This window comes from Eleutherodactylus coqui, chromosome 9 (genome assembly GCF_035609145.1).
Source record: "Eleutherodactylus coqui strain aEleCoq1 chromosome 9, aEleCoq1.hap1, whole genome shotgun sequence".
Lineage (NCBI taxonomy): Eukaryota > Metazoa > Chordata > Amphibia > Anura > Eleutherodactylidae > Eleutherodactylus > Eleutherodactylus coqui.
In genome coordinates this window covers 116,985,393-117,003,024 of record NC_089845.1, presented here as the reverse complement: position 1 = coordinate 117,003,024, position 17,632 = coordinate 116,985,393, and the positions used below count along the sequence as shown (strand labels likewise).

Genomic DNA, 17,632 nt, shown 5'->3' with positions numbered 1-17,632 from the left:
TCTATCCAGCAGTGCAAACCCGTTTATAACTGTTAAGTATGTTAGAAGTCACCAGTGATTGCCAAGTCCACATAACAGCACTTACCTGCATTTATTGAGGCAGCAGAACTTCAAGGTGTTTTCCTATAATCTTTCTATAGTTGGGGCACTTCGTTGCTTATAATACATCTCTTAGCTGCTGCAAAAAAGTAAGGGTTAAGATCCCTACTCACCATTAATTGATATGAAAACCCACAAAGTCTGCGGCATTCGAGATGTGTATTTTAACATTAAAAAGGGTTGTTTGGAACTTTTAAAAAGGTGCTTTTTTTTTCAGCACTAGTTTTGACACCTTTTTACTCATTCCAGTATGGCTTCTAAAACCAAGATCTGAGGCCACTTTGTATGCACGTACACAATGCATTTAGAAAGTCTTCAGAACTTTTAAATGTATTTTTTTTTACATTTTATGTTGTGGCCTTGTGTAAATTAAAAAAAATGCCAAGTTTTTCCCCATTCTGACAGTTGTACCGACTAAAACGCCCTTAGATACTGATGACCTAGCCTAAAGTCAGGTCATTAATATCAGATCAGTGGGGGTCAAACTCCCTGCACCTCTGCTGATCAACCTTTTGGAGAGTCTGCAGTGCTTACTTAGGTGAGCTCTGTACCTTCTTCCTCTGTCTGTGATGTCACATGACTGTTCTGCAGCTCTGCCCCATTCAAGTGAATGGGACTGTGCTGCAATATCAGGCACTGTCACTACTAAATGAATGATGCTATGCCTGGTATATAATGAAAAAGCTGCAGCGCTCATCTGAGCACCGCAGCCTTGTCAAACAGGTTATCGGTGAGGACACCAAGACTATTTAAACCAAAATATGCCAGCTGTTCCCTAGTAACATGTCGTTGGTATTTCTATCCTAGGTATATCCATAGAAGAGAGGTTCTTGTCCCTGAAACAAAAGGGGAATGACTTTGTGAAGAATTGTCAGTACGCAGAAGCAGAGAAGAAATACACAGAGTGTCTACAGTTAAAACCAGAGGAGTGCACCGTGTACACCAATAGGTGAGGACAGCTGATGGCATCCCGCTATCACTTGTTGTGATCACACTTTCCTGATTGTTGAGGCTCATCTAGAAACATTTTCTCTGTGGTCACAAAGCTCCAACTATAGAAACAAGATGTTAAAAATCCCTGCAGCAAGGGCGCTGTGCCATCATTAATTCCAGCATGTTTAAAGGTACCTTTACACGGGACTTCTCAGACTCATAGGTGCCTGACAGCCATCCCACTGAGTGTCGCTCCTGTGCTTTCATACAGGAGCAATAGTCACTCAGAAAATGGAGAAGGAGCTTGATTGAGATCTCCAGCCGCCCGCCTCCATTCATTTCAAACAGACAGTAATTCATAGATAGTTCATAGACTGGAAAAAAGTTTGATACACAAAGGAAAAATCTGACATGGATCTAAGCCTTAGGCTGGCTGCACACGAACAAAGCGGATTCCGCATGTGGGACCCCAGCCAGCGACTCCGCATATCTTCTCTTTCATTGCTCTACGGACCTGTATAAAGGGTCAAGCATTGATTTGAAGGAATGCTGCCATCCAATAGGTGGTGCTGAAGAGGGTATTGTTCCATCTTTTTTATTTTCATAATACCCAGAGGAGCATGGATGGCCTTATAAGTCTCCTCATTCACCTTCTTGCTGCTCTCCCTAAGGAGAGATGTTACCCCTCCCGACCTTCACTTTCCATATTGTGGATGACCCCGGACGCTCGCGTCAGTCATGCCCCATGCACATTAAAAAAACATATATTTGTTTTTCCTGTGCCGTCGCAAGTTGACGAAGCAGGTAACTGCAGCCTATCCATAGTGTCTGTTGCGAATGGGCTGCGAGACGGACGGCTTCCATTAACTTCTATGGATTCCCCACAAAAATAGAACATGCTGCAATTTTAAATCCACTCACGGAAATCGCAATCACTATCCGCTCATCCGAGTGGACATGCGAATGTTCTATTTTTTTCAGTAGGTGCGGAATACTGCGTATCATCTGCGTGGGTGACTATTGCATATTCCGCAATTGAAATCCGGTCATGTGAAGCCAGCATGAGACTACATTAACTCAGGCAAGTGCAATATTGGGCTGAGAAACCTGTCTCAGTATCGTGCTTGTTGATTGTGCATTTTACCCGCGAATGCGAGATGTTTTTCATGCAAAAACGCCTTGCATCACTTCAGTGAAAAATTGGGATCGTCCTGTTCTTGTTTCATGCGTGTCAGAGAATCAGCAAGTGTTTCCCATTGAATTCAATTGAAAACCTCACATTGCAACAAATCTCGTCCACTGTTTTGCCAACTTGAAAACTACAAGTTCGGATACGGCTTTAAAGAAGGACAAATGGGTTAATACAAACACAACTAATTAATACAAATCAATAGATTATAAAAATAAACAAATTTACATAATAGGTGATATTGATTACAATTGTATAATGATTCTCCTAGACAAAGGTTAAGTACATAAATCACCAAATGATAGACCTAAACATGATTTACCTTACAAGAGACTTCACTTGAATATACGCACAACATACAAACTGTATTCGTCTATTGAACATCAGCTAAAGAAAGAAACCGCGAAGACAAAACCAATCCTCATCATTAGAAGCCAGCCTTCATCATCATCTGTCTATTACTGGAGAGGTGGCAGTGAAAGGCAGAGAGAACTCCTAGAGATTTACACTGTGCGGGTATGCCCGAACTGTGTCCAAATAAAAACCTCTAACTTCATGCCACCAGACCAACTCCTTCTATACTAAGAAAGATAGCTTAATCAGCTCGTCTGACCTAAACTTGCATATTTGATTTAAAAAGAACAAAGTGTTATTATCAATCTGGGACACCCCCCCCCCCCCCCACCATCTGAAGTGGCCAGCTTCATTGATGAAAGGTTCAGAATCAACAAGACTCAATTCCCTAGACAATGATGATGATAACAGGATTAACAGATTCATGGCCATACAATACATTAGGGTTTTGTTATCAGATTGCCTCCAGTTGTAAAGAAAGAAGTTTATTTCAAGTGTGTACTTATTTTTATTTAACTAAATTAGTCCATAATTCTGTGCTGATTAATTTCAAAATAGGTTTTTATAGGGACTCAAAGTCCTGATTCTCTGATAAAGAGCTCCAGATCATCTGCTTCACATCATAGCACCAAAGTCAAAGGTGTTTTCTAAGACTCCTAGGAGTATCCTAAAACCCCTGAACTGTGACCACAGCAGCAAGTGAAGAAAATGTTTTCCAGTAATACCTCGTTCATGGACTGGATTGTGGTTCTTTCTGTGCTCCACTACCACCTTAATATTCACTGTGGTGACATGTCATCTGTGGGATTTCAATCACGGCTTACTGCAGTGATCATGTGTCCACAGAGAGTAACTCTGACATATGTAACATGGAGACCTGTGCTAGAACACAAAAGGGGCCACAGTAATGGTTCCTAAAGTTTTTGTGAAGTTTTTATTTTTAAATACTACAGCTATAATGAAGCCATTGTCATTAGGTAGAAAAGAACTGGAAGGTGGGTCACTTACTTAACCAGGGAGACACGTCGGCCCAGAAGGACCTCTGTTGATTTCCTGTATCCAGAAAATGCTATGGAGCTAATAAAAGCAATGCTAAAAAAAAATAAAAGAACTCTGTCTTTGACAGCCAACACCCACCTGTAACATCCGCGATCAGCATGAATGCTGATTACGGCTGTCAACCCTTTAAATGCCCCGATCGGTATTCCAGTGTTTTGAATGGCTTCTTGCGATGAGATTATTAGGTACCGTTCAGTTGCCATGGCAGCCTGGGGTCTTCTGAAGGCTCCCGGGGCTGCCTTAGCTGTTTGCCTATTAAGCCATGTCTGTCAGAGCATGATATAATGCAATACTATATTGCATTTTACTCTATAATCAATCAAACGATCACAGGTTCAAGTCCCCTATGGATTTCAATATCAAGTCCCCCATAGGAACTAAAAAAAAAAATTACAAATTTTTTTTTTTATTATTTTATTTGAAAAAATAGAATAAAATCGAAATTTTAAGAAAACCCTTTCCCCATACTTATTTTAGAAAAACCAACAAAGACGTGTTTGGTATTGCTGCGTCTGTAAAAGTCAGATCTATCAAAGTAACGCATTATTTATCCTGCTTGGTGAACGCCGTAAGAAAATAAAATACACAACATCAAAATTGAGCTTTTTTTATTTACCCCGTCTCTAAAAAACAATGTAATAAAATGTATCAAAATGTTTTGTGTACTCCAAAATGGTACCAATAGAAACTACAGGATGTCCAGCAAAAAAAAAGACCTTGCACAACTATGTCGATGGAAAAATAAAAAGTTATGGCCGTCCGAAAATAATTTTATGTTTTTCCAAGGACAGTGTTTTAAAGTAGCAGCTACAAAAAAATATATTTTTAAATATATATACATAAATTTGGTATCATAGTAATCGTATGAACCCATATAATAAAGGTATCATGTCATTTTTGCTGTAGTGTGTTAAAACAAGACCCCTCCCTCCCCCCAAGATGACAGAATTTTTATTTATTTTTTTTCTTTTTCTTTTCTATTTCACTACACTTTCTTAAAAGTTTTCAGTATTTTACATGGTAAATTAAACAGTACTACTGAAAAGTATAACTCTTCCCACAAAAAAACCCAGCCCTCAGACGGCTACGTTGATGGAAAAATAGGAGTTATGATTTTTTAAAAGTTGGGAGAAAAAACTAAAATGCAAAAAAAGGGCCGTGTCATTAAGGGGTTAATATTGAATTTCATTAATCCACTTCTACTTTCAGTACAGTTGCAGGTATCCAAAATGTTACCATTTTACGTTATGCCAGGAGATTGAGTTCTGTATGAAACAAATGGAGATCTGACCCCATAATGAAATGTTAAGAAAAGAGTTTGCACAGAAATGTGAGCTTACTTAGATATAAAAAATGAAATGATTGGTTGAAATAAATGATGTACCTTCCAACATTTAGGCCTCATGTCCACTAGGAAATTCGGGCCCACGCGGATTCTCCATGCAGAATCCCGCAGCGGGTCCCTCCTTTCCCGCGGACATGAGGCCTGAAAATTGAAATAACTCGCTTGTCCGGACGCTGCGGGTTCCCATCTGTCGTGGCCAGATCTTCTTTGCTTCTGCCTGGCGGATGTGCTCGGCACGCCGGCAGTGTGCCGTGCGCATGGGCCGTGCACTCTTTTTATTTTCTTTGAACTCCTGCTTTCCTGCGCCAGAGAGCAGAAATTCAGCTGAGGGTCTGCTACGGATCCGGACGGCTTCCATAGGCTGCAATAGAAGCCTGCGGGAGCCGTGTGCGCGGGAGACCCGCACGAAAATGGAGCATGCTGCGGGTGTTTTCACGCATATGTGCGATCTGTGCGGCAAGGAAAATTGACATCCGCAGGTATTCACTTACCTCCGGGTGTCCAATGCATCCCTATGGGCGCGGATCACACGTGCGGGACACCCGCACAGATTTCCTAAATAGATTTATCCAGTGGACATGAGGCCTAAAAGGGTTATGCCACTATATTAGGTTATGCCCTATCCACAGGTTAGGGGATAACTAGCTGATCAGTGGGCGTCCGACTGCGGTGTTCCCCCACCAATCCTGAGAACGGGACTCTGAAGCGTCCCACAATACAGAGGCGGTCCATTTACTTCAGTTTATCTGTTGGAGATGGCTTGACCTCGACTGTAGATAGGAGATGCCTTAATATCATGGAATAAGCCCTTTAATGTTGGTAGGTGGGTCATTTTTTTGAACCTATCAATGCTAAAAATGAAACTCTGGATAAGGAAGGATGAGTAACGCTGCGCAGTCTGTAATCATCAGTTTGTTTCATGTAGTGAAGGTCTAATATCGGGATCACAGACTGTGTCCTTGACAAATGGGGCGTTTTAGCTGAGCCTATATTTTCTTTTGCAGAGCCCTGTGCTACTTGAAGCTGCGCCAGTATGAAGAGGCCAGGCAGGACTGTGAATGTGCCCTGCAGAGGGATGCTGCCAATATCAAAGCCTTGTACAGGCGGGCACAAGCCTACAGAGGATTAGAGGTAAATGGGGGATATTAACTAACAAAACACAACCACACGGCTGCCCAGGAATTTCTGCCACACAAGCAACTCTCTTCCTAATCTGGTTTAGTAATCCTCTGTTCTGCCCATTGACACTGCTGCAGTCGGGGTAGTGCTGGTGACACAGACAGGTGTGGCTGCAGAGACCTGTCACCTAGATCATTAACACCAAAGGAGTGTGACTTCATGTATTCTACTCCACCACTTACATATGCCGCCTCAATGTGAGATTCCAAGTAATAACACCATAAAAACTATAGAAATCACCGCACTACAAAATAAGGTTTGATGTCTCCTCCTGTGTGCCCTAGTTAAAGGGATTGTCACAGTCATACGATCCCATTTTGTCACAACAGTACCTTTAAAAGTAATCCGGTCACTGGTTCTCTCACTCCAGAGACCCCCAAGTGATCAGCTATGGCTGTCAACATGGCAGCGATTGTCCAATTTCCTTACAGTGCCACCACAGGGGAAAATGAAACCTTGCCTGGTTTCTTTTTAAATCCATACGCTGCCCATATAATTGCGGGATCCAGCGGGAACGCTGTAGCCACTCTCTTCTCTGACTAGTAAAACATTTAACCCCTTAAGGATGTGGCCCTTTTTTTTTTTCTTGAGTTTTTGGTTTCTTCTCCCTATGTTAGATCGAAAAATCATTACTCTCTTATTTTTCTTGTAGCTGACTTTTTGCTTGATGAGCAGTCTGTTTCCATGGATAACTTTTATTCCGTGGGTCAATATGGTTACAACAATACCAAATTTATATAGTGTTTTTTTTTGTTTGTTTTGTACTATTTTTAGAAATTTTCTGTCAGTCTTCTGACCGCCACAACTTTAATCTTTCAGTCGGTAGGGTTGTGGGATGACCTGTGGATTCTATTGGTGTTATTTTGCAGTACATGTGACTTTTTAATCGCTATTTATAACTTTTTTCTTGGAGATGAAATGATCAAAAAAGCGCAATTCTGATATTGGGAATTTTTTTTTTTTTACCTTGACAAAGTTCACCCTGTGGGATAAATAATGAGTTATTTTGATAGATCCGACTTTTATGGACATCATGATGCCAAATATATATTTTTGTTTTGACTTTTTTATTATGAATTATGTTGTGTTTTTGTTACTTTTAGAATCCTTTTATTTTTTTTAGAATAATAAACTTTTGCACTTCTCTTCATGCTTTTTTTTGTAGTTCCCATAGTAGACTTGAACTTTCAACCATTTGATTGTTTGTGGCATATACACCAATACTACAGTAATGCCGTATATGGTATTTCGGCCAGCATTCTACTGAGACAAGCCACAGGCCCATCTTAGTAGGTAGAAATACATAGCAGCCCTGGGGGCCACGAGAAGGCCCTGAGCTGCCATGACAACCAAACGGCACCTGGCGAACTCTTCGCATGGAGGCATTTAGGGCCCCCTGATTGCTGCTCAGGGTATTTAAAGGGTTAACAGTCTTATCGTTTTACGCTGGTCACAGCTGTTAGCTATCAGAGACAGCCAGCACTCACCATGTGTTGAGCTGGATCAGCTCCCAATCCTGCTACATACAAACCCCAGCACTGGAGGGTGTACATGTACGCCCTTTGTCAAGGGGCTAATTTCTCTAAAAGCAACTGTGACATGCAAAGCTACCAAATAACTATTCTGGTGTGACGGCAACACTGTTGTCAGAGTAAAATATACCTCTTATACTTATTTGGCGCAGAAAAAAGCCCTTCGGAAATGTTTGTTCTAACTGGTACTGATTGCAGTAGAAATTCCAATTTGTCTATCTGCACCAGATTTTTAAGTCTTTTATTTCTCCATATTAGAAATACCAGGTTTGTGCCAGTGATCTCAGAAAACTGATCGCACTTGATTCAAGCGTCACAGAAGCAAAGACTCTACTAACAGAAATCACACCCTTCTTATTAACCGATGGAGAAGAAAAGCAAAGGAAAAAGATCCTGATAGAAGAGGTATGGTGTGTTGTTGTGTCTGTTGTGGTGTGGATGATGAGACCCTTCAGGGCTACCCATGATAGCCAGGTCTACTCGTGTAAATATCAAACTACTAACAACCGCTTGTCCGTTATAAATATGTATGTATGTGTGTGGGTGCTTCTCATGCTCCGCCCCTGTTGACGTCATCGCAGGTCCTACAGCATATATAAACACAGAGCTTGACAGAAGAAGAACACAGTTAGGGATCTTGGAAGGGGAGGACAAAAATAACAAAATGAGAATAAAACTAAGCCGTTATTATCTCAGACACAACTCAGTGGTCCTGACAGGAGACACCGACCTACCGCCATCAGAGATCTGGCAGGCTGAAGGAGCTGCAGTGATGTCACTGTTGTGGGAGGAGCCATTCTGGAGTTTGATAGAAAGTACTGGATAAGCCGGCAGCAGCTACCAGGATCTGTGATGACCTCACCGTCATGTGATCACCTGTGTGGGTGGAGTCAGGGATCACATGACATGGGGCGGATCACTGTATCCATGAGTCTGCTGTGCTGGTGATTTCTGGAAATCAGGATGGATATGCCACAGCTGTGTGTGTAATGTGTGGGCATCAGGATAGATGTAGAATAGGTCTGGATCCAGCTGTAATCTTGATAGCTGGCATATGGTACCTAGACTGGAAATCTGGCATTAATAGTACATACTGCTCTTCCACTCTTGGACCAGAATCCAGATAGCGTGTTCACCCCTAAGGGGGATTCAATGTAGCAGTGCTCACACCACTTGCACATTGACCAAACAGTTGGTACAGATCCCTAATAAAGTTGTGATCAGCCAAGGGTATTCTTCACAGGGCTCAACTGTGATAAGGCATATATCTACACGCAGACCTGCTAATCGCTAAATAGGGAATGTGGTAGGGATATAATTTTTTTGTACTATGTACCAGGTAGTGCCAGAGAATGGGTGCTCATTATCTCCCCTCCCGCTTCGTGTCACTCACCCCGTCCGCCGCTCTCCCTTGTCTCCTTCCCAACTCCTGCACTGTCAGTCTCCTCGCTACCGTCACATATTGCAACCATTATGCAAGGCCGCTGAGGAGGCTGACAGCAGCGGACCGACTGCATCGGAGCAGGGAAGGGAGAAGGCAGAGCGATGGGGGCCAGTGATAGCGGGGGAATGCAGCGGAGGGGGGTGGGGAGGAAGAAATTGCAGTGCCGGCAGGGGAGAAGATCGCCGGGGAGAGTATCACAGCGGAGCAAGGAGGCCACAGTGCTACCGGATTGAGGGGTGGCCGCCCGGGAAAATTGACAGCAGGGTAATGCAGTGGAGGGGAGAGGGGAACAGACACAGACGAAGCTGGTAGGGAAGAAGGTAACCAGGTGAAGTATCGCAGCGGAGCTAGGAGCACAGATGGGACTCCGGCGTGACAGGACACAAGAGGGGAGAGGCATTCTTCGGCCCAGCCAATCAAGTTGTGGGCATGCAGCTTATCTCCACCCATTCTTCTGGTGGAAACTAGATACATCATTACCAGGCGAAGGTGTGTATATCTGTTTTGGTAGTTCTACAAGCTACTGATATTAGACATTAGACAATAGGTTATATTTTAGGGATTATCCCAGTGACTGATTTAAGAATATACCTCTGCCCTGTGATTTTCTTAGTAGAGCTGTGTGTGTGATGTGTGGGAATCAGAATGCATGTAGTAGAGCTGTGTGTGTAATGTCTGGCCAGCAGCATGGATGTAGTAGAGCTGTGTGTGTGATGTGTGGGAATCAGGATGGATGGAGTAGAGCTGTTTGTGTCATGTGTTGGGGTCAGTATGGATGTAGTACAGCTGTGTGTGTAATGTCTGTGCATCAGCATGCATGTTGTAGTGTGGCGTCAGCATAGATGTAGTAGAGCTGTGTGTGTGATGTCTGGGAATCGGGATGGATGTAGTAGGGCTGTGTATGTGATGTCTGGGGATCAGGATAGATGTAGCACAGCTGTGTGGTGCATTGCACCACCAGTCACACTAGTACTATAATTTCCTAATAATTACTAGTAAAGTATATATTAGAGTGCTTTCACACCTGCTCTAGGGATTCCACTTTCCTACTCCGTTCGGGATGCAGGAAAGAGGAATCCCCACAGCTAAATGGTTCAGTCTCTGGACTGAACCGAACAGCGCTGGGCCGACACCATTAACTATAATGGGGTCTGCCTGCATTCCTCCCAGCTGCTTGGTTTTGGGATTGATAGAAAAAGCGTTTCAGAACAAACCTACTTAAATGTTTGACTCTGAGCCCAGATATAAAGAGGTGGGCCGCGTCGGGCTCTCCCCGCCCACTTCATCAAAACTGACTGCTTTCTCCTTATACACAAGCTGGGAGAGAAGCTGTAACTCTTGACGCAGACTGGAAGATCCCAGTGTGGTCCACCCCTCCACCTCTAGAACTCTGATCAAAATTATAAGTATGTTTTGTTTTTTTTAAATGCAGCAGGGCGTGAGAATAAAACCTACATGGGCTGAATAGGCTTATCTGTCCCAGGTTCATGCTGCCCATGGTGACAGGTTCGCTATTAATACCATTACAACTTAAAGGGGTTTTTCTAAGCTTGAAAGTTGGGAGGGATATAGTTTCTCCTTGTGGAGACTTAAGCCCCATTTACACACTTACATGATCACTCAAAATTCGGTCAAAAGATAGCTTGACTGACCGTTTAAGCGATCGTTTTGCATAAACTACTAATGGGTACTAGTGCCCATTAGTAGCTTATTAGCTTCATTTGTATGTAAATAAAGGTGCCTGAGCTGTATGCTGAGAACAGCAGGTGGTCTGTTATCTGCATACAGTTCCATTGTTCTCCTGCAGGACAACAGCTGAAAACAATGTTATCAGTTCTCCCGTGGAGAATCACAGGGTGCGGTCCCTGCTATCAGCTGGCCGGCCGAATGATGGTTTTTTGCTGAAGTAAAAATCATTGTTCCGCCAAAAAATAAACGATGGTAGCATTTACACACAACGATTATTGCTCAAAAGACATTGTTTGAATGAATTTTGAGCGATTAATCGTCGCATGTATATGGGGCTTAAAAGGCCACGCATGCTCCTATGGAAAACTTGGTATGAATAATGGGGGATGGTACAATGCCTCTAGGTCAGACCCTAACAGGTCCTGCGCTGTCAGCAGGTAACAATTGTTTGTTCGTGGACCACAAATACTGGGTTGTGTATTATGAATTACTGTTCAACACAATTTTTGTAACAGATAAGCTAAAAGGCTATAATAACTTTACTGCGCCAAATTCAAATATGATATCCGTTTTTTTGTACCACATAAGGTTTTCCAGTTATGGGGAATAATGTACCGTAATCCAATTGCCGTTTTATTGCATTTTTTTGGGAAATCTGCCTATACAATTAATCCAGTCAGCTCGCCATTAACCTCGCTTAATAAAAAGAACAAAAGTGATTGCGCAATTATTTCGCAATCACTGTACCACACCGCGTGCTGACTGAACACTATAAGGGTAGGTTTATGTAGGTTTATGTAACATATAGGGTAAGTTTCCATGTGGTGTATAAACTGTGGATCATCCACCAGTAAGTTGTAACTAATTAACTGTGTTTTAGAGGTCATTGGTAAGACTAAATAAAAGAATCAAAATCATAAAACAAAAATACATGTAGAGCCCCGCACAGAAACGTCACTCACCGTCCGCCGGCCCTGCTCTGTGCATGCTCCGGCAGCCGGCACATGAAAAAACCGGGGCCACAGGAGCAGGTGAGTGACACGCTGCTCTCTGCAGATGCTCGGGTCGGGTCCTTCTGCGAGAATTCTCGCAGCCGGATGCGACCCGGCCGTCTGCAGGCGGCCTAAGACTCAAGATTGCCCTTCCCTACCCCCCATCCTGCCCAACTCACTTTATTTTTGTTAATGTATACTTGTATGTTGGAAAATGTTTATTAAAACTATTTTTGAACCTAAAAAGCTGTATGTATTCCGAAATGGTAGTATCGCAAACTACACGACGTCCTGCAAGAATTGAACCCATGCACAACTATGTGGATGGAAAAATAAAAAAGTTATTGCGCACAGAAAATGGCAGCAAAAAATAATTTAAACAAAATTTAATTTCTTTAAAAAAAAAATTAAAGTACTACAGCAAAAAAAAAAAAAAAAAAACTACACAAGTTTGGTATCGTAGTAATTGTACTGACCCATAGAATAAAGTTATCAGGTCATTTTTGTTGCAGTTTGTGGGCCGTAGAAATGAGACGCACCAAAAGATGGCAGAATTTCAGTTTTTTTTTTTCATTTTACTCCACTTAGATCTTTTTAAAAGTTTTTTCAGTATATTATATGGTACATTTAAATAGTACCAATAAAAAATACAACTCGTCCCACAAAAAAGAAGCCCTCATACAGCTACATCGATGGATAAATAAAGGAGTTACAATTTTTTTAAACGGAAAAAAAATGCTTGGTCACTAAGGGGTTAAATAACTTGAAAATGAGACGTGCTGATATTATTCAGTTTTATAATCAGTGTAATCAGCAGGTTTTAATTTTACAGAAACATATCAATTACTTTCTGTTACGAAAATTTTTAAAACATTTGTTGCACAGTGTTGTTATTATGTTTTTTGGTCTTTTGAAGGTGGATGAGGAAAAGGCGTCTAATCATAGTAATGTCAACAGACCTGAAAATAACAAATCATCAAGGAAGCTGGAAAATCCTCAAATCACAAAGCCCAGTAATGCCCTAGAGTTTGAACAAGTCATGAATGAGCTGAGGGTCGGGAAGGACCAGGAACGTTGTGCTCAGTTACTGTCTGTCATAGACCCAAAGGACTTACCGGTGTTCTTAAGCAACAAGCTGGACACAGAGACTCTCCTACTTATCGTACAGTCACTAAAGCACCATGTCCTGGAGAAGAATCCTGCCCTGGTATACCAGCACCTAGTACAGCTCGGATCAGCGGACCGATTCTCAGTAAGTGACACTTAATGACTTGTAGCAACACAGTTCATGGTCAGTGTGATTATAGCCGAACACGCGTTTTGCCACCAAGCGTTTTCGTTGTTCTCATGAACCCTTTATTTACATGATGTACCTGGCACAAGCTGATGTACACATTCCCTGTGCCCCTAACTTTAATTTCTGCTACCACCTACTTGACCTAATAATATCTCTTTTCCAAAGGGGAAGACAATTATAACTACTTTTACACCGATGGCTTTGGGCCCCTGGTTCAGGCAGAATGGCATAGCTACGAAGCCCCTGTGTCACTTTTTTATGATGCATTCATATAGTACTGTGCAAAAGTTTTAGGCAAGAGGCAAAAATGCTTTTCAGTGTGAATTATAGAATGGTAGAGTTGGAAGGGACCTCCAGGGTCATCGGGTCCAACTCCCAGCTCAGTGCAGGACTCCCTAGATCCTCCCAGACAAATATTTGTCCATCCATTGTTTGAACACTTCCCTTGAAGGAGAACTTGCCTCCTCCCGTGGTAACCTGTTCCACTCATTGATCACCCTCACTGTTAGAAAGTTTTTTCTAATATCTAATTTGTGTCTTCTCCATTTCAGTTTCATCCCATTCCTTCTGGTCTTTCCTTCTGTAAATGAGAATAGGGCTGATCCCTCTGCAGTGTGACAGCCCTTCAGATAATTGTAGACTGCTATTAGGTCTCCTCTCAGCCTTCTTTTTTGCAAGCTAAACATTCCCAGATCCTTTAACTGTTCCCCATAGGACATGATTCGCAGACCGCTCCCCATCTTGGTAACTTTTCTCTGAACTTGCTCCAGTTTGTCTATGTCTTTTTTTAAAGTGGGGTGTCCAGAGCAGGACACCGTATTTCAGATGAGGTCTGACTAAGGAAGAGTAGAGGATAATTAACTCACGTAATCTAGACTATATGCTTCTCTTAATACATCCCAGAATAATGTTTTGCCTTTTTGGCTACTGCATCACATTGTTGACTCATGTTCAGTCTATCATCTATTAGTATACCCAAGTCTTTTTTACATGTGCTGCTGCTTGTCCCAATTCCTCCCATTCTGTATGTGCTTTTCATTTTTCTTGCCCAGATGTAGGACTTTGCATTTCTCCTTGTTAAATACCATTCTCTTAGTTGCCGCCCACTGTGCAAGCATTTCTAGATCTTTTTGAATATTCTCCCTCTCTTCTGTAGTGTTAGTTATTCCTCCTTGCTTTGTGTCATCAGCAAATTTGATCAGTTTTGCATCAACTCCCTTCTCCAGATCATTTTATAAAAACTGTGAACAACACTCCCGCAACCCACCGCTCACCCCCCGGCACCCGAATCTTTTCTGACTGGCAGGCAGATACTCAAAGTACGATACTCGCTCGAGTATTGTCCCTTAACAAGTATGCTCGCTCATCTCTAATTATAATGCATAGGAAAGTCTGCACGGAAAACCCATGACAAATCCAACCCATGTGGACATAAACTATGGGCAAGTTGTGCAACCCCTCAGGGTGTGTGCTTTGCCCTCCATACATTGCATGGCGCGGCAAAAGTTTCTGGTGTGCGATAGCCTTGGCTATTTTGTAACTTCCTTGATTAGTTTTGTCGATCGTCTCCAGTCATGGCAATTTTTCTTAACTACGTCCTTATCTCCTATTAGGTGGCGGTCTTACTACTCAACAAAGATGAAAAAGATCAAGTTCAAAGTCTCCTCATGAGTCTGTCAGGCATGAAGAATGAGAACTTCACCCAAGATGCCATATCCAACCTCACAAAGCATTATGGACTCTGAGCTCCTGATCCTCGGGGTTATCTGCACGGTTTGATTGATCATATCATAAGGAAAAGATAAACTATGCAAACTGTAACCTATGCAGCATGACTGTAAATGTTCTCACTATTCTCATACCAGCCCACATCCTGGATGAGAGAATCATCGGTGTAATGTTGTCATCCGTCTATTATGGGTCACTGCCCCTATGCACAATTTTCCAATGACTTGTTATGAGACATATGTGGTAATGATGACTTATCCCACCATGCCATTAACAACACTTCAGTGCTGAAAGTGCCCATGCAATAACAAATCCTTGTGATCAGTGCATTGTGTTGGCGCTGTGCAGTCATTTTGTGTTTTCTATTAGGACATCCCATGAATACACGGTAAACGCATCGCCAAGTACTTCTGGCTGCCTTAACACTCGTTTCAACTGCATGGGAAAAAGCGTCATTTTTCGTATTTATTCATATGCGTTCTACCTCAAATACAAACGACATATGTGTGCGTATCCTCAAGCGATACCGCATCCTCCTCCATTGTGTAGGCAACGTCCTCTTCATGCAGTATACTCATAGATGCTATTTAATACAGAAGGATATTTGCCCGGCGATTACATTTATATGGATGATGTAGATGATTAATAAATCGGTGATTTAAGTCCGGTGGACCTCCTTGTCCCTTTTCTCCTCCTTTTGAATGGCAGTTGTGCCTTGAGCTGGAGATGCTGGTTGCTCGGGGTCGGTTGTGTGACTTGAAAAGACTTGGGTTGTCAAACATTGTTATCCTAGCAACCCGACTTTTCTAAGAATAAATTGGGTTCCAGGTTTAGCGTCTTCATTTTTTTGGCAGCAGATGCCTTTAGATGGAAATTCAGGACAGATTGCCCATAGCTAACTTGGCAGATATGACCAGGATTTAGCACAGATATCAAGAATCTGTGCTGCTATGCTAGCAAAAGAAATTTTGTGGAAAAAAAATTGTGTGGGAAAGCGGTATTTTGGCCATTTACAGCTGATGACCGATGGGGATCTGACGCTTGAGAGCCCTGTCTGTCAGCCGATCATCCGGCCTGCTGTCAGTACAGCGAGCCGAATGATCAGCTTATGAACAGGGATCTTGATTGTCCCGAGTGGTGGATTCCTATCGACCAATTACTGATGATCTAGGTTATCAGTTGCAAATGGGCAGAATACCCCTTTAATGCACTTTACATAAGCGTTATCGGAACAGCTGTAGGGTGCTCTTAAAGATGTTTTCAGGACTTTTACTATTTAATCAGCGGGGGTGCAGATAACAGTGTCCATATTGCAGCAGCCTGGTTTCGTACTGCAGGCAAAGCTCCCATTGACAGGTCATTAGTAGGTGATCGGCTGGGGTCCTCCACTCAGGATTGCCACTGATCACTGTGCCCACTGTTAGTGTGGCCAGTGCTGGAAGCAAACAGCACTGTCAGCATTGTAGTGGCCGAGGTTGGTACTGCAGGCACAACTCCAAGGTTCTGCTTCCAGCACTGACCAGATCGACAGTGAGCCTGGCGATCAGCAGGATTCCTAAGTGGAGGACCCCAGCCGATTTAACTATTGATGACCTATCCAGAGGATAGGTCATCATGATAAAAGTCCCAGACAACCCCTTTAACAAATGTGTGCAAATCCACTACCCAATATGTTCATGAGGCTGTTGCATATCCTTCCCATCTGTGAACCACCTCACCCTTTCAGAACATGCATATAGGATACAGACGGTCCTCATGCTTAATTAGATGGAGGTCCGAAGGGGTAAAGTTTCTACTTGGAGCACCTTGTAGGTATCAGGAGACATATAAGGTCATGGTCATGCATGCTCCTATGGAAAGATGGAACAATGCCTGTACAGCGTCACGTATTTGAAGGAATTACAGGAGTGCTATCTTCTATGTCCAAACTTTTAATAAGTTTTGTAACAATGACAGAGAATATAAGACAAAGTCTTCTCCAGAAAGAAAAGCTACCCATGCACAAACAGACTGTTTTGGGGGGTTTGCCCCTTGTTAGTGTGCAGTAGGGTACTGGCTGGCTGATGAGAGGCTGAAATAGTTTGTCTGTCTGTCCCTGGTCATGGTATTCCCAGTCATTGTTACAAGGTCTGGTAAAAAGCTCAGACATTGACTTGCAGAAATGTTTCTATCTAATAGGTGGCGCTATAGAGACATTGTTCCTTCTTGCCATTTGTCAAATCAGATGTAATTCATAAAACAGATTAGTGGACACTCAGTATTTAGTACATACAAGGTACGGGGAAACTAGATCAAACCAAAATTTTCAATAAGGATACATTATATAAAAGTGGAATCCACTTGGCCGTAGACATTGTACTCCAGTCTGTACAAAGAAGGAAGAGTTTTAAGAAATGACCACATGATGGCGACATTCATCATAAAAGATGCATGAATAGATGGAGCTGAAAATGCACAATGTGATTAGACTCAGATAACAGTATGCTCCAATCTTGTGTTATACATCCGCTTATAGGAACATTAGAAGGATTCGGCTATGTAGTAGCCACTGCAGTTCACATCAACAGACCACTCCGTGAGAATACAAACTGGTAAGGAAGAGGTCCTCGCTACACCATTACTATGATGCCCCTCAACATCATTGGGATAATGTCACCAGCATCACATATACCACGGGCTTCTGCTTTGTTATGGGATTTTGAATAATAGAATATAATTGGAAGAATGTCTCTAAATGTAATAATGCATTTATTAAACTGAAGACTAACTACAATCCCTTTTGTGTGCGATGT

General features: G+C 42.4%; 1 protein-coding gene across 2 annotated transcripts in view; it reads left to right on the top strand.

The window, feature by feature from the left end:
- Window positions 1-17,265, top strand: part of SPAG1 (sperm associated antigen 1) — an 84,669-nt gene extending 67,404 nt beyond the window's left edge. For both annotated transcript variants that reach the window (XM_066578387.1, XM_066578388.1), the window contains exons 15-19: window positions 907-1,048; window positions 5,984-6,110; window positions 7,949-8,095; window positions 12,732-13,067; window positions 14,726-17,265. In XM_066578387.1, coding sequence (XP_066434484.1) covers window positions 907-1,048; window positions 5,984-6,110; window positions 7,949-8,095; window positions 12,732-13,067; window positions 14,726-14,857 — 884 coding nt within the window. In that variant the 3' untranslated portion in view covers window positions 14,858-17,265. The remainder of the gene's footprint in view (window positions 1-906; window positions 1,049-5,983; window positions 6,111-7,948; window positions 8,096-12,731; window positions 13,068-14,725) is intronic.
- The last annotated feature ends 367 nt before the right edge of the window (window positions 17,266-17,632 follow it).